This window comes from Myripristis murdjan, chromosome 12 (assembly GCF_902150065.1).
Source record: "Myripristis murdjan chromosome 12, fMyrMur1.1, whole genome shotgun sequence".
Classification (NCBI taxonomy): Eukaryota; Metazoa; Chordata; class Actinopteri; order Holocentriformes; family Holocentridae; genus Myripristis; species Myripristis murdjan.
Window position 1 is genome coordinate 30,532,012 of NC_043991.1, and position 25,843 is coordinate 30,557,854.

The following is a 25,843-nucleotide window of genomic DNA, read 5'->3' on the forward strand; positions in this document are numbered from 1 at the left end:
AAGTAGTGCCAATTTTTACTTAAAGTGCCTTTAAAGTGAGGGGATTACAGCAATGCCCCCAACTAAAATATGCACATATAGTTTAGGGTGTTGTGCATCCCTGGGAACAATCACTTTGGATCTTATATAAACTGTTTGAGAAATATAGCTTTCGAAAAAAAAGTGGTTTTGTGGCACAACTTGCCCCCGGTGCGGGGTAAATTGTGCCATTAGAGAGAATACACTGGGGTAAATTGTGCCATTGATAATTGAAGTAAAACAGATCATTTTAATCTCACAAATGATAATGCTATATAAAAGCAAAACAAATTCAATACAAAATTATTTATTATTATTAAAAATTCCAAAATGAGCAAATCATCTTCATCTGAATCTGAATAGTTTTAGTGATCAAAGGTAAGAAGACAATGTACAATAACAATAAAATACAATAAAGTAATATATAGTATATAATCACAAGTTGTGCCACTGGCACAAATTACCCCAGGCCCTTTGGCACAAATTACCCCAAGGCCACCATTTTGAAAAAAATGCATCCCCCAGCTGTTTTGAGCTAACATAATGCTAACTGTATAGACTCATGGTGTAGCTTACTAAAGTACTAAAACCTGTGTGAACTGTTTTCAAAGTTTTCTATGAGCAATCAAAAAACCTTGATCATAGAAATTTTACTTTGGAGGGCAAAAAATGTTTTTTGAACTTAAATGTCATGACCAACATGACCAACTTCTTCTATGGTTTTCTAGATAACAGGGGTGGCACTACTTGCCCCTTGGCACAAATTACCCCACTCTCCCCTATATGGTCTTTTTGCATCCAGAAAAGCTAATCTAGTGGTGTAGCTGTGTTTCGGTTAGGTCAGTGTGGCTGTGGCTTGCTCACAGCTGGAAATATCCTGGCTGATGTCACAAACATTCACCTGGATTCCTCCGACACTACCTTGGCCTTTCACTGTCATACGCCACTCATTGTTCCCTGACAGCTTGAAAGAACATGTTAATTATATTCCTCTTGTCATCCATAATGTATTTCAATAACTCACTCCACCTGTCACCTGTCATTCCCACCTAGTTCCTCTCCTGTCACTGCCGACAGAACGATATGCGCCCCCTGTTGGTGAATGTATTGGCATCAGCACCACATCTCTCCACTCATGTGTCCCTCTTAATTTCCCGTTTTTCCAAGCCGGATTTTTATGTAAACCTTCACTTATATTCTTTCCTGAATCCAAAATATTTTCACACTGCGGTGTTATTACCGACAGGAGAGTAAATATCCTTGTCATCTTTTTCTTGCCTGCTTGCTCCGCCTCTTTGAATTTGACAGGTCAGAGTGTTTATATTTACTGGCAGAACAGCTAATTATATAACATTAATTAGAGGCACTGCAAAAATGTTGCAGACAAATTCATGTCCTAACTGGGTATGGAATGTGTTAATATTTCATTCCACAGTTTTATATAATGCCAAATATTTTTTAGCTTCATGAGACCAGCTGGAATTGACCAGTGGGACAACATGGTCTACACAGTAGGTTTTGGAACGAACAATTTTCAAGTTTGAAGTTTATTTCATTCATATACCACTTTAAAAAACTTTACAAACAAAACAGTGTTACACCAAAGTGCTTCAGAAGACAGAATAACTAAGTAGAGTAAAGTAGGTGCCAATAGAGAAGCATAATTGTGTGTACATATGCAAGAACAGGGCTTGTCACCCCCCCCCACAAAAGATCTAACAAACAAACAAACAAAAATACAGATAAAAAAGGTAAATACCATGAAATAAAAGTGAGTCTTTGTGGCACATCTTAAAAAAAAAAAAAAAAAAAAAAAACATCAATAGTCATGGTCAGTCTAAGGGCTTTTACATAGGGATAAGGTTGTGTTTGACAGTAGTTTATAGTGGCATGTATGGAGAGTTCCACCTACCCACCCACCCACACACACACACACACACACACACACACACACACACACACACACACTGTCAGTGACCTGTGAAGGCTCTCTGTTGCTGCACCCTTCTGTCTCTCATACAGCACAGTGATGTAGTGCTGTCTGAATGAAATCCCTTCATTTTCTGTTCCTTGGTAGAAGCTGAATAGGTGATACTTGGTATATGTACTGCAGCCATTTTCCAGTTTGAATACTATTTTAGAGCAGTAGATACTCAAATGCTAAAGAATGCTAAAGAATTCATCCAACATGTTTTATGTATTCTGGCATTACAAGGTCATACATCACTATTTGAACTTCCTGACAATCCTGTCTTCCTGTCCATTTGGTGCGGCTCCTATATTTTTACACTTATGAACAATTTACCTGTTCGTCTAATGGTAATGTTCTGTTAAGGTGGCTGTCAGAGTTGTCTTTGACTTTCTGCGTGGGCTGGTGCTCTGCAAACTGTGCTGAAAATTGTACTGAACAACCACGAACGCTGCTATGATGCTGCAGCATATGCCTTCTTATGAAAGATGAATATTTGAGATGTTTCCAACACACATATCAAGTGGCTCTCATGTTTTGAGTTGAGACTGAGATATCCTTCCCCATATATTTGTCAGATCATTCCTTAGAAATGCAGCACATTCATGCACATAATCTTTCGGTAGCAGACTACGTATGCAGACACACACACACACACACACACACACACGCAAAGAAAACAAGCAGCAAGCATTTATTTTGGCTCTCCTTACCACCATTACCAATGGAACTTTGGCCTGGAGGGGCTGAAACAGTGTGAGTGAGGTTTCTCAACCAGCACAGGGATTTAATCATATGAGTTGTATGCTCTGGATAGGTTAGATTCTAGCCAACCTCACCAAAAATTGTTGCTACATATGTTTCCATCCACATGCATATTTGATACACACTTAATTAAGCGCAGGGGAAAATGTAACTGAAGAGGCTATCCCAGGGAGAAAAGGAGGGGGGTGATTCAGAGCAAAAGGCCCTGTTTGCTGTGTCAGAGTTACACAAGCTCGCTGAATTCCACCAATACAGAGACTTATAAAGATGTAGGTGTAGAGGGAGAACTTTCCACCAGCCCAGTGTGGACCCTTCCCTTTCATTACCTCCACGACACTCTTTCATCAAAAACCCAAAGGGGCCCCTATCAAGTGACAGACAGTCGCCTCTTTTCACGTCGGAGAATATGCGGCAAGCTCATAAAATGGACTTAAATCTGCTTTGTGAAAGAATGCAGCTTCATTGTGCCTCGCTCTTTTCTTCCGCCGTGCCCTCCATCTCCGTCTCCACTTCAGAGCACTTGTCACAGCCCTGGGAGAAAGACAAGGTTCAGAGGTGATGCAGCGCTGTGAGCCGCCGAGCCTGTTTCCATGGAAGCAGGGTTTTAATTCAGGCATCTCCTCGGTCGGTCAGGGTCCTGCCGTGTTATCATGGGTAACGAGTCATTGGTGCTCAGCAGGGAAGGGGCCCCGCTGCCATGATTAAGTCCATTGGCTTTACCGAGAAGAAAGCCAGGGACCATAAAGATCTTTACTTCACAGTCTCTCATCCAGAGAAGCAGCTAAGCTAAGTTAGATAGATGAATTTAGGTAGCTGACGGAGCAGAACTTGAAAGTTTCACAGGAATGCCTCTTCACAGTAAATTTTAGATATTAAACCCAAAGTATGTTTCTTGGCCAATTGTGTATTATTGATGCGGTGTATTATTGATAGGGTTATACTGATACTGACTTTCATTGTAATGAATTTTTTTAATAAACTTGAAAGTCTCCACCATAGCACATTATGGGCATCCAGCCTCCATGTTTTCTGTCAAACCGTGTAAATGTCAGTGGTTACAGCTGATTTTGAGGCCCAGTTCCACTTAACTTGGGAGGTGAAAGCGTAAAGTACACAGCAAACCGCCGGGTCACCTTGTCTGAAAATAGCTGAGTGCTTCCTCCCAGTCAACATGGTGAGTGGAGGAGTGGAGGCGGGAGGGGGGTGGGGATGTCAAGAGTAAAAGCACTTCAGAGGGCCCAGGGAAACAGGAAGTGTGTGTTCATTAAGGCTGCCCATGGGAGAGAAAGTGTCAGCAGGCCAGGCCAGGTCCCTGTGGCAGCCGACCAAGGATTGCCCTTCAGGCGCTCACCTGCCAATCACTGCAGCTTTCCTTTGCGAAGGCTGTGATTTCCTCTAATAACAGTGCATTTTCTTACTCTGCTGTCCTGTTCCTCACTGCCCTTACTGTCTTTCTGCTGTGAGAGCCGTTGAGTCAGGCCTGAGGAAACATCCATGTGTGAAGGGGATGCTTCTTGCATATCCTTTATTAGATCACCAATGAGAAAGTATTACAGCAGTATGACTTCTGCAAATGTCATTGATTGTATTTTTAATCATTTTCCTCATCTGAAAATGACAATGTAGCTCAACACAGTGAGTTCGTCCCCACAGTTTCATTATAGTTCGACAAAAATTGAAGCAAACAGAGTCTGAGCCTTTGTTTACAGTTTCAATAAGGGCATAAAATGTAAAATTTCTCTAAACTTCCAGGCCTAGTTCCTTCCAATTGTTTGGAAGAACACAGATGAATTGTGTGTGTGTGTGTAATGTTTGCCACAAACAGCTTGTTAGCCATTAAAAATATGTGGTTAAGGTTAGGAAATATTACTGTTAAGGTTAGGGAAAGGTTTGTTGTAATGGTTAAGGTCAGGACAAGGTCGGGGTTAAGGTTCTAAAACGTTAACTCATGCCAGCTACCTCAAAACAAACATGGTTCTCGCTTCGAACCTGGGTCGAATGAGTAAATGTTGTGTTTATCGACCCACCCACCAACCCACCAGCTTCCTTTGAGGGAATCGGTCGCTCCCGTAATAGTAGACCACAGTGTTGTTATTTACAGAACCACTAGAGTACGCTGGCCAGACGTCCCGGCCTGGTGTCCCAGGTCCAGACAAATATCTGTAAAACACTAAAATGTCCTGCCTTTCAACATTCACTGTCAGATGGACCTGCTTTTGCTCTCGTCATGCTCGCAGTTTGAACCGAGGATATACAGCCTGCACACACTGACAAATACCTTGTGCTTTGTTTTAACCCTATAAAGCCTGAACTATGAAAGAATTGGCAGAAAATTCCAATTTTTTGAAATTGAACCCTTTATTTAGTCCTATAACAAAATATATAAAAAAATAAAAAAATGAAAAAAATATGTTATTACACGACCTTTCTGGTGTATGATAAATGATATGTACTTGAAGTGCCAATGGTATGGTCCAGGGTGAACAGGGGAAATGTTCAAAGGTATACAACAGTATTTTGGTCAAGTATTGATTAAACTGAAAATGAAAAACGGAATTGAAAATGTGTATCATATATGATACGAATGGCTTTATAGGGTTAATAGGTAGGCAGTTTGACAATCAGTACATACCTTATATTACACCAATGTAATCCTTGTGTTTTGTGTTTACTAGTGTCACATGTTTTGGTGGTTTGTGTTTGCTGAGGTGATGTCCATGGTGTTGACAGGTGCTCAGTAGGTGTGCTCAGTGCTGAAATAATTGTCTCTCGCCCTGATGAAAACACCTATGGTGCACCTATAAGCTCATACTTGTGCACAGGTTTGAAAATATGGTCGCCCTACACTAGATTTTAACTTATAACATATTTATAGGTTGTAATAAGCTGATGTACAAATGCCCTATGGGGTCATTTGTTAGAGTGCCATACTCAGACAGTTCTGAGCAATTACAGCCTGCAAAGCTGCACCCTCCATAATGTTTTATGATTATTGTTCGATTTACCACATTTGATGTTCATTCATAACTTTTGACATATGTTGTTAAAAAATAAATAAATAAATAAACCAGCAGGAGTGAAAATAGAATATCCTTCCAATTTCTTTGGTGGATGTTAGTTGTGGCAAAGTTGACATGATGAGTGATTCTAAAGCTTAAATCATATTTTATAAGGTTTGTGCATTTGAGAAGCTACATGAGAAAAGAGAGAGAGAGAGAGAGAGAGAGAGAGAGTTGGTTGCTGTCTGTCCTTGGAGCCAGCTTAGGAAATGGCTGTTCTCCTCCAGTGTGAACAGAGGCCTGGGCAGGGCTGAACTGAAGGAGGTCATTACTCCTGGCTGGAGTCACGGTGATCTATCTTCCCTTTGGACACCTGGTAACCACTCACACTCCACCTCTGTCACCTAACTTCGCCCTCCTGCAGTCCCCCCAGTCCCACCTATCTCCAACTCCTCCATCTCTCTCTCTCTCTCTCTCTCTCTCTCTCTCTCTCTCTCTCTCTCTCTCTCACTCTCTCTCCAGTATCTACAAATACAAAGCAAATGTGGTAGCAACAAACAAGCCAAAGCCATTTTCATGGTTTGGGTTGTGCATTTGCTTCAGTCATATAGCAGCATTCTAAATTGAAATGCATACAACATAAATAGCATTTTTTAAAAACAGGCCTATCTCTTTAAAAAAAAAAAAAAAAAAAAAGCATGGAACCAACACAGTAGTCCACCATCTCAAACTGTATTCCTGCCCAAAACGGTTACCTCAGTATTTCATTTTACGCATCACAGATACGTCTTAATATTGTGATATTTTCTTGTCTGTGTGCTCTTTTGCATTTTGGGGTGTTAATATTTATACAGCCCACATTTCCATATTTGTAGTCCTGGCAGATGCAGAGCATATGGCTTGTTGTCTCGCAGTGAATGATTGAATAATCTTTTTGTAACCTTTTGTGGCTCATTTTCCAGGTGTGTCATTCAAGCCTGGAGCTGGATATATGCTGTAAATTAAAACAAAAAAAAAGAAAAAGAAAAAGAAAAGAAAAAAATGAATAAATTACACTGGAGAAATAGTTAGACTTCACGTGGAGAGGCAGCAGACCCGATAATGACTCCTCTGTAAAGGAGTCTCTCACATTTCGGTGGATTTTTTTCCTCCCCTTTCTTTTCACACCCTATCCACCCCCACAATCTGCTGGATGTTCTATTTCTGACACTACAGCGACGTGTAATGAATGGTTTTGCCCTGCGCTGGTTCTTAACAAGTGAGTGCATTGTATACAGTATGTTCTGTATATTGGGCTAATTAGTGCCATACCAACACACGCCCAGCTGAGTGGTGTAGCTTCCCACTCTGCAGTTTCCCGTATGCCCGCGCTGCAGCCTGCTCTGCGGCCTGCTATGAGGCGAGGAGGTGGAGTGACCGTGGTAGAAGGCTGGCAGTGCCACCCAGAAGTCATTACACCTAAAGACAACCCACTGTGACACTACCTGACCTCTGCTGTCTCCTTGACCTCCTTCACTAATGAGGACATCTGTGCACAAGGTCTCTCATGTGTGTGTGTGTGTGTGTGTGTGCTGTAAAACCACACCTACACTGCACATCCAGTGGCATCGATTCATCACCATCAGCTGCATTGATTTTCCCCCTCCACACCACACAGCGCTTCCCTTGACACGTCTCTCTCTCTCTGTCTCGTCTTTATTATTTTTCTCTGCATCTTCCATACGACGTATCCAGGTCTGTACATGAAAGAACTGCCTCCTCTCAGCAGGGTGTCTCTTCCATTCGGAGGACCTCTGCCTCTGTTCTGTTGTCTTTGAGCTTTTCGCGTGCTCAGAGTCATCACCCCAACAGGCATACGGTTACCCCCTCATAAGCTTCACTCTCGGTTTTCCTCCATCTGCATTCAAAATTCAGATCAAGTTGAATTTTATTTGCATAGCACATTTTATCCATTGAAATGTGATGGAGTGCAGGAAGAACAATTTCAAAAAGATGCCCCGGTGACCAAGTTTTTTTTTTTTTTTTTTTTTTTTTTTTTTTTTAAATCCTGTTTATGTCTTGATAATGAGTCTTTAGATCTCTCAGGCCACATTCGGAGGTGGCCTGGGACGCTTTTGTCTGCATCGCGTATTTGAAGTGTAAACAGACATTTGTCCCAGGCCACAATGAAGGACCGCCTCCTAAACTGACGTACTCTGCCTTAAGCTCTGGTCCAGCCCAACTCCCCATGCTTTATTCATTCATTTATTTATTTATTTATTTGTTTGTTTATTTATTTATTTATTTTTCACCTTGTCAGTACTTTCTGACACACATCAGAGCCACAGCTGTGGAGTCCCCACCCAACCAAGCTTGTCAACACTAACCTCTGAACCTGAGCCCTCTGTAGCACATGGCCTAATCTTAATTTTACTTGCAGTGTTGTTGTTGTTGTTGTTATTCTTGTTACTGATAATAGGATTGTGACTGTGATTATGATTGATGATGTTAATAATGTGAATACTACTTTTTTTTTTTTTTTTCATATTATCATATTTGATAATATGAATATTGCTACTGTAATCTGTTGCTTTTAGGTATAGCCATAATCCTTCTGGCAGGGGGACTACCAATGGAAATGAGCCTTTTGGCTATAATTGGGTGCATTTACATTTTACTGTCTTTTAAAATGTTTATTAATGTACACCGTCCCTCTCTAACGAATAAAGGTTAAAGAAAGAAAGAAAGAAAGCTGCACATTCAAACCTTCAAGCTTAACTTCAGGTTCAAGCTGATTTATCCACCACAGCAGAGAACGCAACCCTCTCAGACCCGCTGGAATAATGAAATAATCTGAGCCTGAATCCACGGGATTTGGTTAAGCCTGACAGGGTTCAAGTTTAGAATGACAAACTCTAGTCTGAACAATTATTTCCCCGCATAACAAGTTGTTAATTTGTAGAGCGTGGTCTTTACCTGCTCTACCTGTAAGGCGTCGTGAGATAACTTGTGTTGTGATTTGACGCTATATAAATAAAGATAGAGAAGGGAAAAAAATCGGAGCGGGACACTCCTAATTCACTCAGTTTGGTCTGTTTTCCCTCATCAGATTATTTTTCTATATCTGGTGCAACATACATTTTCTGTATCCATGCCACAGTGCTAACCTGAAACTTTATCTACAGTAGACTGTTTCTTTAATGCAATATATCAGGTGAGGGGTCTGAGGGCTCTCAGACAGTGCTACATCATCGTCATCATAATAACATTGATTTTCACAGCACTTCCAATAAGAGCACTTCAAATTTTGTATGACAACATAATTTGGGAGAAATAATGACAGCAACTTCCCGATGGAATATGTCACAAGTAATTGACATTAAGACGAGGCTGGAGTGAGCGAGGATGCCTCATTTTGTTAAATACCATTTACCTCCACTCACCGTTTGCCTCGAGAAATCGAAGCATTTGGTCTTTGCAAATCGAAGTGGCACGTGTTTATTTGCATATAGAGCGGGGAAGTGAGATCTGATCACAAGCTGTCACTGGAGATGCATGTGGAGACGCATTCCAACGCCAGGTGTGAGCGGATGTACTTACATCGAGCGGTGCGCTTGTGATCGGCTCACCCAAGATGCATATTAATGCCAGGTGGAAACAGGGCCTCTCCTCCTCTGTCTGTCTCCTTCTCTCCCGCTTTTTTTTTTTTTTTTCCCTGCCTGCCTCTTTTTCTCTTTCTCAGCTTTTCTCTCGGTCTCTTTCCCTCTCACTGTTTCTCTCACGTCTGTCTCTCTCTCTCTCTCTCTGTCGCTTGGCTTTCTCCGGCTTGACAGGAAAACTCCCTCTCTTTATGACAGCTGACATGTGGCAATTTCCCTCCGTTAATGACAAGAAATGTGCCAATTACCTCGCCGGATATTCCACCGCCAATCAGACACTAACGAGTTGTGTTTGTGTGTGTGTGTACGTGTGAGCTTGTGTATCTGTACATACATGTGTGCATATGCATAAGTGTCTTTGTGCGTTGGCTGGCATGAAACTCCCCTGGATACGATTGTAATATAGAGTCTTTAGTGGATTTTCAATCATTTGACTTCTGACTCTTTGTGAATGTGGTGTGTCGAGGCTGGTTTACCTTTTTATCTGTGCTCTTCTTAATTAGTTTTCAATGTAGGCCTATCAGTGCAAAAATTACAACAGTTAAACTACTGCTCTCTTTTGCTCTCTCTCTCTCTCTCTCTCACACACATACACACGCGCACACTCTCTCTCTTTCTTTCTCTGACACGAGTTTCTACCCCTTTCTATCTCTCCTCACTCTTTTTTCCCTCCCACTCCTCCATCTGGGCTGAAAAGCTCTTTTGTTCAATTTTTAATTACCTTCTCATATAAAAGTGCTCTTGACATGTGAACGCAGCACGTTTGGAGAGGCTGCCTCTGTGATTGGTGCAAAAGTGGATAACCACCTCTTTGTGTCAACTGTCAGTCCCCATTCGAAGAACAGACCTTTCACTTCCTGAAGCCCCGTGCTCTGCGCGCACGGATGTGAGCGCTCGGGGGACGAAATATTCATCGTGTCCACGAAATCTATCACTTCTGTGACATTCTTTCTCCTGTTTGCATCATGATCATTTGTTTTACTGGAACTATTTTCCCTCACTTTTGTCAGTCTTTCAGTATGGGGGTAAGGAGCAAGGAACACACCAAAGTCTTTGTTCCTCTCTAAATGTAATGCATTTTCTCTCCTGTGGCTTGTCATACATTGTGTTTGTCACCCTCATTCACTATTACAGACAGATGGTGATTGCCTTTATTGAAACACAAACACACATGCATGTGCACAAACACACACACACTAGATGGTTGCGTATTTTGATATAGCATAATCCCTTTAGCGTCCCACCTTGTAGATCTGCGGCTTTATTTGTAATCGGTATCGATTTCCAGTGGCAAAATTTGGTAATTACCAAGGGCATCGTTGATGTCATTACAGAGATTCCAGTTTTGAGATGGATCTAATGTGCATTAAAGCTGATGCACAGGAGTCTTTCCCCTTTATTGGCATGCATAAAGATTAAGGGGGAATTGCTACAGGCCTGTTCTCAGTGTTGTTCACCTCGAGTGAAACCTCAGGGGGGGAAAAGAGTCTTTGTCGCTGGAAGCTGTGGATCAATGCCACTGTCGGATTCCTCTGGTTTCCTCATCCTGATAATTAAAGTCATGGCAGGTGTCTAACAGCCACTCCAACAGATGCCAAGACAGATTAGCTGTAGTAAAAGGAAAACTGCAATAATAATATTACTATCATATATGGGCATGCATTTTTGAGTGATCACAGTGTGGCAGGAATACTCTATGTTTGGCCTGGCGTTAAGATATCATTTTAAATGCATTTTTTGTGGGGCTACTAGCACTGGTTGTAGCACCTGGAAAGTTTATACAGTCACAAGGAGAAACTGTCATTTCTGTATAATTTTCTCACAACAGCAACTTCCCTCACTGGCTAAATTGTCGGCCATACTATTTGGCCAAGGTCTGTTTTCAGCGTCAGTTACATTTTTTTTTTTCTTGTTTTGCGTAATGCAGCTCGCATCGACGTCTATAATGATAAGCTGCTTTCATTAGGCACCCAGTTCTAAATAAAATGGAAACATCTTTGGCTGATGTAAAAACATGCTTTTCCTCTTTATGCAGCGAGAGGAGCTTTACGCAGCGCTGTGGCATCATGTCGAGAAATGAAGATGGCATCCAAAAAGAGTCTCTCGGTGACAGAGGACAAATTGCGCGTCCGTGTGCCTGTGTGTGCGCGCGTGCATGTTCTCATCTCCTATGCATTATGACTTACGCCGGGCCGCGCTTTATTGCATTGTGCTCGTGTGAGAGAGAGATTTAATTTCAGCGAGGAGACAGCTAGGGAGGGAATCCTATCCTTCCTGGCTCCATGCGATTGATTTAGCTGATAAATGTTTATGGAGGAAAACAGTCATAAGCACCAAATCAGCAGAGAATATACATCAAGCTTACTGGGTTTTACTGTTAAGCTCTGCTGATATTGTGTTTGTGTCCGGTGTCACTCTACATGCAAATTTGTCATAGGAAATAGGCGTCTTATGAGCATGAGGTGTGCTGGGTGCTGTGAGCTGGACGGCTAGGTGTGAGATAATTGTAAACTCGAGTATTGAAAATATTTTCTTCTCAGGCAGCCGTGCTGCGATGAGCAAGCAATGGCATCTTTGATATCTGTCATCTCCAGACAGCCCAGATACCAGTGACGCTATCAGCGCGCATAACCCAAGATGTGTCACAATCTGTCCATCTTTCCCTGTGAGAAGGTTGACACCGTGCTGGCATTAACAACAATGGCCAGTGTGCCATGCATGTCTCTGCCTGTACATGCCTATTTTCCTTGTATCTATTGCGTAAGTAACCCAACAACAGCGTGTTGGAGGCACGCCCCCAGATTATTTTGTCTTGGCGGCGCTCATATCAGAGTGTTGCCCCACTTCTTTGAGGTGTAGTTCTTCTCTCATGAGAGAGGTCCTTTACAATGACCAACAAAACATCCCACTTATCTTTGCCTGCACTGCTCCTCCGCCTCTTATCTGACATCAGGCCCTCTTCCTCCTGAGATATGGCAGTGTGCAGGAAGTTAGCTGTTTCCCAGGCTTCCTTACCGCTGAACCGCGTTTCAAAGAAAACCAGTGAAGAAAATACAAAGTGGGTGCAGTGTGTAAGGAGACACATGATACTCTATTTGAAACCCCCAGCCTTTACACCCCCTGAGATGAAAAAAAAGATCTGGGTGATTTACAGCCAAATAAAGGCTTTAAATGTTCCCCTGTTCTGTGATATTGCCAAGAGTTCAATACCAGAATCATTCAGAGAGAGGAAACTCATAAGGAAAGGTCAGAGAGCCTCTCCCAGAGTTTCTTTTCTCCCCTGTCTCACAACGTTGCTGTTACTATACTGCTTTGTTCTAGAGGGGGAATAAAAAGAACATGATAACTATTGACTTTTTATAGCAGGACCTCAGAGACATAAACAGTTGTGCTCTAATCCTGGCACTGAGTGTTGCTGGAGAGCTTTGGCACAGACAGGGAAAAGTATAGCTGTTTAAACAGTTTGCTGCTGTGATTTTTATTCAAGGAAACGAGGTTAACTTGTCCATTGCCGTCACAGTTTGATGTCTCCTCTCACTGTTCCTGTTTGAAGAGGCTTTTTGTTGCTGCCTCTGAACTCGTGGTGTTCTCTATTTTTTTCTGTATTTTTTTTTTCTTATTTTCCTCTCTCCTCTCTCTCTCAGGTGGAATGGTTAAAGAACGAGGAGATAATTGATCCTGCAGATGACAGAAACTTCTACATCACCATCGACCACAACCTGATCATCAAACAGGCCCGCCTCTCTGACACGGCAAACTACACCTGTGTGGCCAAGAACATTGTAGCCAAGAGACGCAGCACCACTGCCACAGTTATCGTCTACGGTAAGCAACCTTGAGACAATCCCACACAGCCGTTTAGATCCAGTGTTCGCCCCTCAAATCCCTAATTTTCCTGACCTTTCCCACAGTATCTTATAGATTTTGTACTTTTTGCTTATTTACTTTGGACTGACCACTGCCCACATGAGCAGATGCTGAAAATGTAGAAAGGAAAAGCATGCTGTTCCTCTGAGAACAAATGCATTCAGTCGAGCCTCAGCAGAGTGGAGATCTGGTGGAGATCTTCTGGACTACAGGCTCCCCTATGTGCTGATCAAAACCTTTGTAGAAACTCAGCAGCCAATTGTACTGTCAAATGCTTTCAAATACAAAATCAATTACTGTGTGTACACACACACATACACACACTAGAGACCTGTGAAGATTAGGTAAACAGTTTGCTGATATATGAAACAGTAACAGCTGTTTTACAGGTCAGTTTTTACAGTGATGAAGCATCAGGCTATGTAATCTACTGTATTTCCCCAATTAATCGTCTGGCCGCAAATAGCAGCCTGGTTCTTTTAAACGCCTGGGGTCTGTACCCATTTTGCATTTTAAACGCCCACCCGAATAACCGCCGGGGTGATTATTTGCATTATATTGAGGTAACCCAAAATAAGGCTATTCACCTTATTTTTGCAGAAGTAAACAGTTAGCCGCACAATAACTGTGTGGCACTTCCGTTTTCTGTCAAAATAAGAGCGCTAGCTAACGTAAGAAAAAAGGGTGTACTGTAATCTTAAATCGACCAACTGTAAATATGTTGGACAGTAACTGTCATCACAATAATGGCCTGGTGCAGGTCTGTGCAAAAATAAATAAAGGCCTGCAGTGAATAGCCGCCTGGTTCTTTTAAACGCCTGGGGTCCAAGTTGATTTTGTGTATTAAACGCCCGGGCAATTAATTGGGGAAATACGGTATTCAAACCCCAGTTTTAAACCCCCAGTGTTTTCCAGTGAGTCTGGGTGGTGTTCTGCTGACTTCCTCATCAGCAGTGAGTGAACGTGCAAAACGCAAGTCAGGTCTTGGATTTTGTTTTTACTGGTGATCAGAGTGATCACAGCCACAAGGAGCAGCGTAGTGACCCTTAAGTGTTAGAGGAGATTATCGCGCCAGCTTGACAGTCAATAAAAAGAGATGGTGAAAGTAGCAAAATGTTGAGACTCATTGCAATCATGAGAAGTTCTTCATCGTACAGGCATGACTGTGCACTAAGACTTTTAGGCTGATAGACTCACAACCAAACACTGATGATCTCTGTCAGGCTGCCATACAGTGGAGATAATAAAACAAACTTTAAAGTCAATCTACATGGAAGAAATGCCTTTTCCTCTCACTGCGTGTAACACTCCCCCATTTTGTTCCTGCCTGGAGGTGTGCGAGGTATTGAGGATTTGTGAATTTCTGAACTGCAATTGAGGCGCTGATGTGGTTGAGCCACAGCCATGCTTAAAGAGACTCTCCTACTGTGTTTTCACACACGCCCAACTGCTTTATGCCTAACATCAACTATGACTGTTATTGCACAGCACTGTTGTGAACTTCAGCAGCTGCTGGAGGCTATTGAAAACAGGAGAGATGAAACACAAAGATGTGTTTTTTTTTTTTCAGCCTGCGACACAAGTTCTTCTCTTATGCTGCAGTGGAGTTACTAATGGGTTGATAGGTAATTTAAGTGAGGCCACTGGAGGTGGTTCTATGTTTGGATCCTCTCTGTCCTCCTGATTCACTCTTAGGGGACTGAGAAACAAGTGAACCTGTCTGTTTTACACTTGCATATTTCCAAAAATGATATACACACTCATATGCACATACATTTCCGGTACAAACCACAGACTTAGAATGCACTAGAAGGAAGAGCTGATTACTGCTAATCGAGAAGAGCTGATTGCTGTGTTTAGGCTGAAACATACTATCAGACCAAATCATGATGCTGCAAAGTCCACAGCTTGTGTGTTAAAGTAAAAACTTATCTCATTGAATGACTTTAAATCCAGACTAAGAGCACTTGAGACAGCCTCCTTAACCTGTAACTGTTTTATCTAATTTGTATTTAATTTGTAATTTGTATTTGTCATTTTAATTGTGTTGAAACTGGAAATGTAACTTTTTGCTGCCTCTTGGCCAGGACTCCCTTGAAAAAGAGGTTTTTAATCTCAATGGGATATTCCTGGTTAAATAAAGGTCAAATAAATAAATAAATAAAAAAAATGCCACTTTAGTTGGATCTTTAAAAATACATTGAGCTTGTATATGAATAAATATACAATACAAGTTTATTCAAAGTGATTTTAATCCTAATCCTCAAACTGCTCAGACTGTAGTGAATCTCAACCTGAAGGAAGGCATGATTTTTTTTTTTTTCTAACATGTAAAATTACAATCACACACACACACACACACACACACACACACACACACACACAGAGGGCAGCGACTTGTGGGAAATGATGTCATCGGGGTTAAGTTTCAAAACCGTCTTTTCCCCATCACAGCCCGCCTCTCTCCAAGCAGTTTGCCTAAATCACCCTGCCTCAGCAATCAAGGATTAAAGGGGGAGAGGTATTGTATTGTTAGCACTTTAGTTGTTTTATTTATCTGCCTGGGTTTGTGTTGAGTTGAGAGCATCATGGTTAGTGAAGGACCAGTAGTAGGAGGATGTAGAAAACCCAGATTGTGAAGCAGACAGAGCCGACTTCAGGGACAGGGGTCTCTGTCCCTGCTAGGCTTTCCTGTCACTAATGGAGTCTAGGAGGACTGAGTGTCGGAAAACTGCTTTGATGTCACAAGCCTCTGTCTCTGCCTGGGCTGTCTCTTCTAGCCTCCCCATCCCCCTTTTTTTCCAAACTGGAATACTTACAAATGTATGCACAGTTGTGTTCAAGAGTATGAACGTGCACACACACACACACACACACATGTGCGTGCACACACAAGCATGCAGCAGTCTGTGGGGAGCAAGCTGTGTCTGACACGAGTGATGAAAGAGTGAGGAGGAGAGAAACTGCATTTTTAGATGGCTTTTGTCATTAACAGAGGAGAGAGTAGCCCCGTGGTTTCCAACCCAACCCACAACAAGGACACTGGGAACAACATGTGAGCACAAGCTGGTACCAAAACAGAAAGAAAAAAGAGCAAGGGGGACAGAGAGAGAGGGAGAGAGGGAGAGAAACAGAGTGGGAGAGTGGGAAGGGAGAGACAGAATCCCTGGAGGAAGGAAAGCAGACAGTAAAGAAATGCAGGGCTTCGGCAATCTTCCCCTGGAGTCCCATACTTTGGGCTTCACTCATGAGCATGTCACATTTGAAAGTCGGAGGCTCCAAGGGGCCCGGTTCCACCGTCTCCAATGCCACAGACATGTTCTCAGTCACAAGCCCTGGTGTCACTTTGCACCGGGTTCAGACGCTGACAGAGATGGAGGAGAGGGGGAAGAAAAGCATTAGAAGGAATCACTGAATGGAAAATGCGGCGAGCTGACCAGAATACACTGTCTGGCTGCACTGCAAACTAATGACTGGAGATCCCGCTGTCAAAACACACAAACTGTGGAAATGTTTCATGACGGACACATTCGAATAGACTTTCATGAGTTTCTGCTTAACGTCAAGCATTCATACATGTACAATGTCCAATGAACAGCATATTCAGGCCATTTTAGGGGGAAAAATTATGGAGCCTGGGTAGGGGAGTAGGGGAGAGTGGGGTAAGTAGTACCAATTTTTACTCCAAGTGCCTTTAAAGCGAGAGGATTACAGTAATGCCTCCAACTAAAATATGCACATATAGTTTAGGATGTTGTGCATCCCTGGGAACAATCACTTTGGATCTTATATAAACTGTTTGAGAAATATAGCTTTCAGAAAAAAAAAGTGGTTTTGTGGCACAACTTGCCCCCCGGTGCGGGGTAAATTGTGCCATTAGAGAGAATACACTGGGGTAAATTGTGCCATTGATAATTGAAGTAAAACAGATCATTTTAATCTCACAAATGATAATGCTATATAAAAGCAAAACAAATTCAATACAAAATTATTTACACAAAGCCCACCATTTTGAAAAAAATGCACCCCCCAGCTGTTTTGAGCTAACATCATGCTAACTGTATAGACTCATGGTGTAGCTTACTAAAGTACTAAAACCTGTGTGAACTGTTTTCAAAGTTTTCTACAATTATTCAAACACAGCAGTCAAAAAACCTTGATCATAGAAATTTTACTTTGGAGGGCCAAAAAATGTTTTTTGAACTTAAATGTTCTTACCTCTCAAGCCATGTGTCTCCCTTCTTTACAGGATGAGTGAAATGGATGCCTCTTCAAAAATATGTGGTCACATGACCAACTTCTTCTATGGTTTTCTAGATAACAGGAGTGGCACTACTTGCCCCTTGGCACAAATTACCCCACTCTCCCCTAATAGTCTGAGAAAAAAAAAACTGAATTTCTGAGATTAAAGTCACAGATTTATTAGAAGAAACTCACCACTTTTTCAGAAAAAACTCAAAACCTTGCAGATTATAAAGTCTCAAATTTACAAGAACAAAACTTGGAAATATACCCTTTCTTATACTTATCTTTCTTATACTATTATATTTCTAAAGGAACCACAATTACAGACGCCTCCCCGGTCTGCAGTTTCTTTTTCTCCCTACAATGGGACTAATACGCCGTCATCAATGAAACCACCTAGAAGAATACAAAAATTAGCAGCTTGAACCAATTTGAATGGCATTCTAACGTTTCCACTTACCATGTTTTCCAGTGAATGGTGGATGGTCGACGTGGACAGAGTGGTCTGTGTGTAACAGTCGCTGTGGCCGCGGTTACCAAAAACGTACACGCAGCTGCACCAACCCTGCACCGCTCAACGGGGGAGCCATCTGTGAGGGGCAAGGCATCCAGAAGCTGGCGTGCAACCCTCTGTGCCCAGGTACAGCAGCACTTTCCAGCACACCTCCTCATCTGTGGGTGGAAAGGGTTTAGGCGCACATAACTATATATACATATATAATATCATGGTATAAATCTGTGTTTGCATATTTCACTCAGTTTGTACCCTCACCCTTATGTGTATGTGTCTCTCTCCCACGTATTCCTCTCTCATTCACACATCCATTCACCCACGCATGCACTTGCATTTCTTCATCTCCTCATTTCCCATTCCATTCATCACTGTGCCTTTGTCTGTGTGTGGTAGTGGATGGCCTGTGGACAGAGTGGAGTAAGTGGTCTACCTGTGGGACAGAGTGCACCCACTGGAGGAGAAGGGAATGCAGCGCCCCAGCACCCAAAAACGGGGGGAAAGACTGTGAGGGCATGGTGCTCCAGTCCAAGAACTGCACCGATGGGCTGTGCATGCAGAGTGAGTACCTGACTAATCCTCTGCTACTCTCTCTGACCTGCACTGGAATATATTTCTCTGCCCCGTGACCATGAGTTTCACTCTTCTGTTTCATCCAGTGTGTCACATCGTCACCATAACACAGTTGCCCTGTCTTTCACCCATTCCCGGTTTCACTTCACTCATACATAAACAACTAGATGGCACTCGGTAGAGCGCTGAGCTCTGCCAGTATTTTGCAAATGTCAAGATATGCCAGTTCCACATGTTGGATTTTCACCAAAAGTAAAAAAATGTCTTCTGTGTCCCACTGCCAACTTGTTTCACATTACAAAACATTAGAAAATGCACATATTATCATGACTGTACCTGGAAAGTTGACATGAGGTATAAAGTATTAAAAAGGTTCATTTGGCCTACAGATGAATATTAACCACAGCTCTGATGAGGGCTGCAGAGGCAAGGTAGCCGAAACTTGTCAGGTACAAACATTTTACCTTACAGGCCTTTTAAAAGAAAAAGCTGTGGTTAATGAGGTATAAACAGTTAGCACATAGTGTCCAGTGTTTCAGAAGAAATGTCAGGGTGGTAATATTTAACCAGAAATAAGCGTTGCAGTGCCTCATCGTTTGATTGGGCCAACAGTGAAGGGTCAGTCGGTGTGAAAGGTTTGTCAGTTTTCCTCGCCCCATGGGAAACCCTGTCACAAAAGTTTTGTTCAAATCCATTTGTAAATTTCTGAGCTTCCTGCTAACAGACCGACAGACAGAATGGGGCATCAACATAACCTCTGTCCAACCCCGGTGTCGGAGGTAAAAATACACACCAAAAGTTCTTCCTCCCTGACGCTGTCTTCCACACTTGATTGGTTTGTCTTCCTTGCACATACATAATACACACAAGCTGCAGGGCAAAAGTGACACAAAGGCAGGAACTGGTGCACATCTTTTTCTGTGTGTTTGCTCTGCTGCAAATATAGTATATAAGTATAGGTTAACAAGGACTCCGAGAAGTACTCTAAGTAATTATCCTTGTCGAAGGCAAGGCATTGAAAAGTTATATTTAAGATAATGGTAAGTGATTATAATGTACTTACATAAGGGGTCATAATTATCAAACGTCTTTGATTGCTACTCTAATTTCAAAAGCACTAGATTTCATTGGTTCAATGGGAGAAAAATGAGGCCACAAAGTGCCATAAGTGTAGACATGCTCCTTTTCCTGAGCTGGCAATTACATGCGTTGACAAGTGGGCAAGTATTGTACATCACCCTTCAGTCTTAGAAAGATTTTTAAGTAAAGTCTCCAGTGTTCACTAGATATTCCTTGTGGTACATCATAATCTTTCTTTTTCCCAACAAAAAAAGGCCAAACCCAGTTTGTGGTGTGGCCAGATATCTTCTGCGGGCAGAGGATTGTTTTTCTGCTTCTCTTTCTTCCAGCAAGCAAAAAAACAAACAAACACATAGTGCAGTTGAGCCAACAATCCTGGTCCCTCTTCCTCATAACACATTCACAGAGATTGGAACTGTGCTGCAGTTGCTCTGATCTGTGTGTATGTGTGTTTGTGAGTAACAAAATAAAATAAAATAAAATAAAATAAAATAGCCGGACAAACTTTTTTTTATTATTTTTTTCTGAACTTCATCTACTAAGGCAGCGTTTGCCCTCCATTCCCTGATACAAGCACACACTGCAAAAAGTCAAACTCTTACCAAGATTATTTGTCTTATTTCAAGTCAAAATGTCTTATTTCTAATCAAAATATGTCATTACACTTAAAATAAGACATGATCAGCTCAGAAATAACTTGTCTTTAGACAATTTTCACTTGTTACAAAATTTTGCCAATGGAACAAGCAAATTTTTACTTGTTCACAAAATTTGCTTGTTCCATTGGCAAAATTTGTTTCTTGTTTCAAGCTAATTTTCACTTGTTTCAAGTAAATTTTCACTTGAAACAAGTGAAAATTGTCTAAAGACAAGTTATTTCTGTGCTGATCATGTCTTATTTTAAGTGTCGTAAGATATTTTGACTAGAAATAAGACATTTTTACTTGAAATAAGACAAATAATCTTGGTAAGATTTTGACTTTTTGCCGTGCAGTGGCGGAGAGAAAGACAGAGAGAGCAGCAAAGAGTGATAGCTGAGCTAAACATAGCGTCTAGTTTAATGAAGTCTCTCTCTAATAAAGTCTTTGAGTGTGTCAGGCCCGCACGCTGTCACAGATGCCTCCATCATGTGTATAACTTACTACAGATGGCGATTGTGACACTAATAGAACAGGCTCAAATGCTTGATTTCATGAACTTGATACAGCTGGCCGGTAATGTGTGCAACCGATCTGCGCTGCTGCTGCGGCACGAGGTTGTGAGCAGAGCTACCTGTAGCGTGATATTGAGATGATGTACCGTCCATGCCTCATGACATCACAAGTGACTGTCATTATATATCTATAGACCCTGTCTGATGTGACACTAAGCGTCTCTCCAAAGTAAACACACTGGCTCAGTTTGGCTTAAACAAAGAGCCCTGTTATGATCACACGTATGCATTAGCTGACCTGATATTTCTGCAGTGTAGATTACACGTGCATACCAGCGACAAACATCGGGGAGCAATCTAAGAGAAGCTTTGAGACAGATTTAAACTTAGTCATCTGTTTTATTTCCCTATGCAGCACAACATTCATTTGACCCCTCCCACCTCCACCCCCACCCCCCTCTACGACTCAGCCCATTTCAGAGGCATTAGTTCTTGGTTAGATTGATGGCCGGTTTGCAGAGAATATAAAGCCATAATGATATAGATTTAGGATCATTTCAGGGATTGATTTTTTTGGGAAGCTAAGAGGGTGAAGCCACTTATGTCAATGCTAATGACCATTTCCACCAGCATTTAGGAGAACTGCCCATTATCTAAAAGCTCACATTATGGCAAATATGATTGGGAATGGAAGTTGTGTGCAATCTGAACTCACCTCGGACCGCTGATCTGCTCCCTCCAGTGAAGGGCCGGCATCTGGACAAACACGTGTCTGTAGATTCCATTGCATCTTGATCTTATTTTCTGTTGTTTGAATTTATTTAAAACATTAGAACTGTAATCCATCGTAGAAATTTGGCAAAGAAATTTGAGACGGCCCGAGTCAGAAGTGGAGGTTGTGGTGCTCAACTTCCACGGCTTTGCATTGTAAACTGCAACCGGCCCCAGCCAAAAAGTAGAGCTGTGTTATAATATCCTTTGTAGCTTGTTTATCACATTTAGCCTGTCAGAGAGTTCGGGGGTTGGTTTTAACAAAGTTAAGCATCTCCAGATTGATGTAGAGAGGTTGCACTCTGCCTGTTGAGATGGAATGCCCCCCCCTTCTAGCACGTCTGTGCAGAGTTTCCACAGTTCACTGAGATTGACCTGTCTAAATCTCTGTTTTGTGCTCCCTCTGTGGCCTGTCTTCCCTGATTCTGATGTTGTTTTCCACGGCTCTGGTAACTCGCCTCTCAGACATGACATTTTCTTGACATATCGATCTACAGAAAGGGCAGGGCATACTCAAGCAAGGGCAACTGCTTTATTGCTATCAGACGCCCAAGACCGAGGAAAATCAGGATTTTATATAAGACTTACTTCGGTGCTCTAAGCAGATTAAGTTATTTACTTGGTTCTCTGACTGCGTATATGTGGCTGGAAAGATTTGATGATATGCAAACAAATGTCTTTTGGCATAGAATCACCTTTTTCATCTAACACAGACTTACCACCAATTAGTCGTGAAACAGTCAGCAAAGTGGTTAAATGCAACTTTTGGTGATGGAACTTCGGCTTTGGATATTCAAATGATGAAATCAGTCTTGCCAGCCTACAATAGATCCCTCCCTACGTTTGGAACTCTGCCATGTTCCGGGAAGAAACAGTTTGTTGATTAACGGCTGAAACACAGGCAGTGATTTCCTGTGGCAGAGGTTCACCTTCCTCCCCAGCTCCATGTCACGTGCAGTCCAACAGTCTGTACCACGGGTGTCTTTAAAGCATGGCCACAAAAGCGTGCCTTTAAACTAGGTATAGTGTATACACACTCAAGTTGAATATAAACTCCACAGGATGGGTTCAAATGGGCCATCAGTTAGCCTGACCCTGCCAGTCACCTCCCCCTGCTCCAGCCCTGCCTCCTCTGTCTGATTACATGTACGCAGCAGCCCCATCTATCAAGCCATTGATTTTCCTGTCGGTCCACTTGTCTGCCTGTGGCCCTCTCCCGCTCCAGAAGGACTTCATTGTTTAGCTAGTTGTTTATGTATGTCCCCTGGTGGCTGAATATTGTGTGTAGTCTCCCAGTAAACCTCACAATCTGTGCATTTTTTTTTGTTGTTGTTGTTGCCTTCCAACCATTTCCTCAGCATACTGTTCACTTCTGCACTTGGCTACATCTAAGCCAATAAAAACCCCAGTTTGGGCCAACGCTCATCTGTGTTTCCACATTTTTCCTCTAAATGTCTGTCAATCAACGTTCCTCCACCTATTTCCTGAGCATAATGAACCCTTTATTCGTAGCACCGCCCTCTGCCTCATGTCACTCTCCATCCAGCTTTCCAGTGACAGATGCACAACTGTGGCTGCTATTGACTCTGTTATAGTGTACACTTTATCAGTCCCCCCCACCCCACCCCCGCCTCACCTGCCAGCATCAGGCCTAGTGCTGCTGAGGCACTAAGCCCAGCTGATGGATCACACCACTCGCTTATAGGACCTCCATGCCCCGAGCTCTTCTCATCTATCTCCATACTCTCCACACAGATCCAGAGAGGAGGGGCCAAATCAAGAAAGATCACTTTCCTGTGCCCATCACTCCTTCTCATGAGTTTGTTGCTGTCTCATTTGTTGGGTTTGTTTTTTTTTTTTTCTGTTGGGTTTAAATGTAATTTTCATCATCACTCTCCCACCCTCTCTCTCCCACACCTCCCCCCCTTCAACAATCCCTTCCTCCCATCAAGGTTCCTTATATCAGAAGTCCCCTGAGCCCAAAGACAAGAGTGATTTGGGGAATCCATGTGAGTTATTTCATTTATTCATTTGTTTATTTATTTATTTATTTATGTATTTGCTGTTATTTGTCGTTTCAGTTCTTTTATGGCATTTCCCCATTTTCTCATGCCTGTCTATGAAATTATTTTGAACAAGGACTTGGCAGGATGTGCATAAGGTATCACACCTGTAAATACTACGTCATGTTGTGGTGTAAGATTGTGTAAGATTATCCTAGCTCTACTTCACTTCCAGCAAAATACTTCCTCCACATATTTTGCAAACAAAGCATTTTTTTAATTTTTTTATTTTTATTTATTTTTTTTTTTTTTTGCAGACTTCAACTTTCTAGAGCTAGTGTTTATGCCCTGCAAAAATAACATAATTAAAAAAAAAAGGAAACTATTAGTGTCCATTGTATCATGAAGAAAGTATTGCACATGTTTGCCATTGTCCTTTTATATCCACCCACTCGTTATGTGCCACTCTTTCTTTCACTAACACACAGCCTCCTCAGGGCATTCCCTCTTTTTTATTTATTTATTTATTTATTTATTTTTTATTTCTGCATTGTCTGTTCTCATACTGTGTCTGTGCTGGCCAGCCGCTTGTTCACAGCCATGTTTCCATTCTCTTACCCGGAGCTGGCAGTGCCCTTTACCCTGTTGACACTCTCTCTGCCTTGCGCAAAGGGAGCAGCAGTTCAGACACTGAGGCTGGCGGAGACGTGAAACCGCTGTCTTTCCGTCTGTATATCTCTCAATATTTCTCTCTCTCTGCATCGCTTTCTCTCCCTCTAAATCTTTGCCTCCGCCCAGACAATGGCAGAATGTTCAATAATCCCTTTCATTTCCATTTCTTGTACTTTTCCCCTTCCGACAATTGCTCATGTTCAAAGGGATGTATTAATCTAAGTGATACATTTTAATGCGTACACTTAGCAGGTTGCTGCCTTTATCATCAAAGGGTGGATGGAAGATTGTTCGACTGAGGGGATATATGTTAAATAACTGCAGGGGAGCTTGGCAGAGGAAGCGCAGTGAAATTACATTTTCAGACTTTCATCATTGGCTCCGTGCTTTGTTCTCCATCCATTGCTGTGCTAGGGCAGGGATTAGAGACCTAACATATATGAGGATATATCTGTACCCTTTCGTTTAATGTGATGTCTGTGTTAAGGCTGGATAGAGAGGGTCAGGCCACACATCTCCTCTCTGGGGACTGACTGGGGTTGAGAGAGGTGAGCTCTAACAAATGCCTGCACTCTTACATCAGATATGGCCTCTCTTCCTTAATGGTAGTCATCTTAACCAGAAGAAACTTTATCTACTTGTTTGATTGTTTAATCCCCATGCTTATGTGGTATTGTGCCGTGCCACATACATTTCATTTATCTTCCTTAAGAGTAAGCCCAAGTTATTTAGTCAAATTGAACTTGTATTGTAGAAAGGTCTAGCTGAAGGTCATTCACCATTTGAACTTTTTTTCTGTAAGAATTATAATATATTTTCATGCTGAGTAAGTTTTATTTATATGGAAAATGAGGCCATAACAATTAACCCTTGCAGTGTTACAGTAGATCAGTCTCCTTAAATGATAAATCAGCACTCTCCTCTCTTTTGCTTTGATTCCTTTTATGCTCTTTCCTGCATAGGAACACACGAGACACAGATTGAGTGCCATCTGTGTCAATGAGAGACATGAGGCTAATTTACGTAAACGCTCCGCCATCATGCACCCTCTGAAACTGTGTGTCAGCAGATCTGTGGCTGATGCTGCCATCTACTGGTTTAGCGTTTGTGCCATTTGCATACTCCAATTATCTCTCATCAAAGTGCCTTTATTTTGCTACTGCAGTTCAGCTTCTGTGTGTTTTATGTTTTATTCGTTTTTGCATCTCCCTTGCAAATATATTATGCACCCATACATGCAACAATGCACTTTGCACTCACACAAACACATAGGCCTCTGCTTGCACACAAAGGACGCTGTCAAAAGACACTCTAGTAACATAATGAGACTTTTTGCCTCTGGCATTTAGATACCTGTAAAAAAAAAAAAAAAAAAAAAAAAAAAAAAAAGGCTTTTTCTTTTTCTTTTGGTGACAGTGAAGGACATTCTTTACCAAACAGCACAGCGAGTTCTGACTGATTCAATAGACATCCATCAAAAGATCTGATCTGTAATGAGTGCCTGTCTCAGTCTGTGTTACAGCCGTCACATGCTTGCCAGGCCTACTAATCACAGAGGTTTTGTCCGGCTGGAAACTGG

The 25,843-nt window shown here is 42.0% G+C and overlaps 1 protein-coding gene across 1 annotated transcript in view; it reads left to right on the plus strand.

The window, feature by feature from the left end:
• The window catches only part of unc5cb (unc-5 netrin receptor Cb), a 124,944-nt gene that overhangs the window by 72,752 nt on the left and 26,349 nt on the right, over positions 1–25,843 (plus strand). The window contains exons 5-8 of the mRNA XM_030064819.1: positions 13,034–13,214; positions 17,974–18,141; positions 18,409–18,573; positions 23,542–23,598. Coding sequence (XP_029920679.1) covers positions 13,034–13,214; positions 17,974–18,141; positions 18,409–18,573; positions 23,542–23,598 — 571 coding nt within the window. The remainder of the gene's footprint in view (positions 1–13,033; positions 13,215–17,973; positions 18,142–18,408; positions 18,574–23,541; positions 23,599–25,843) is intronic.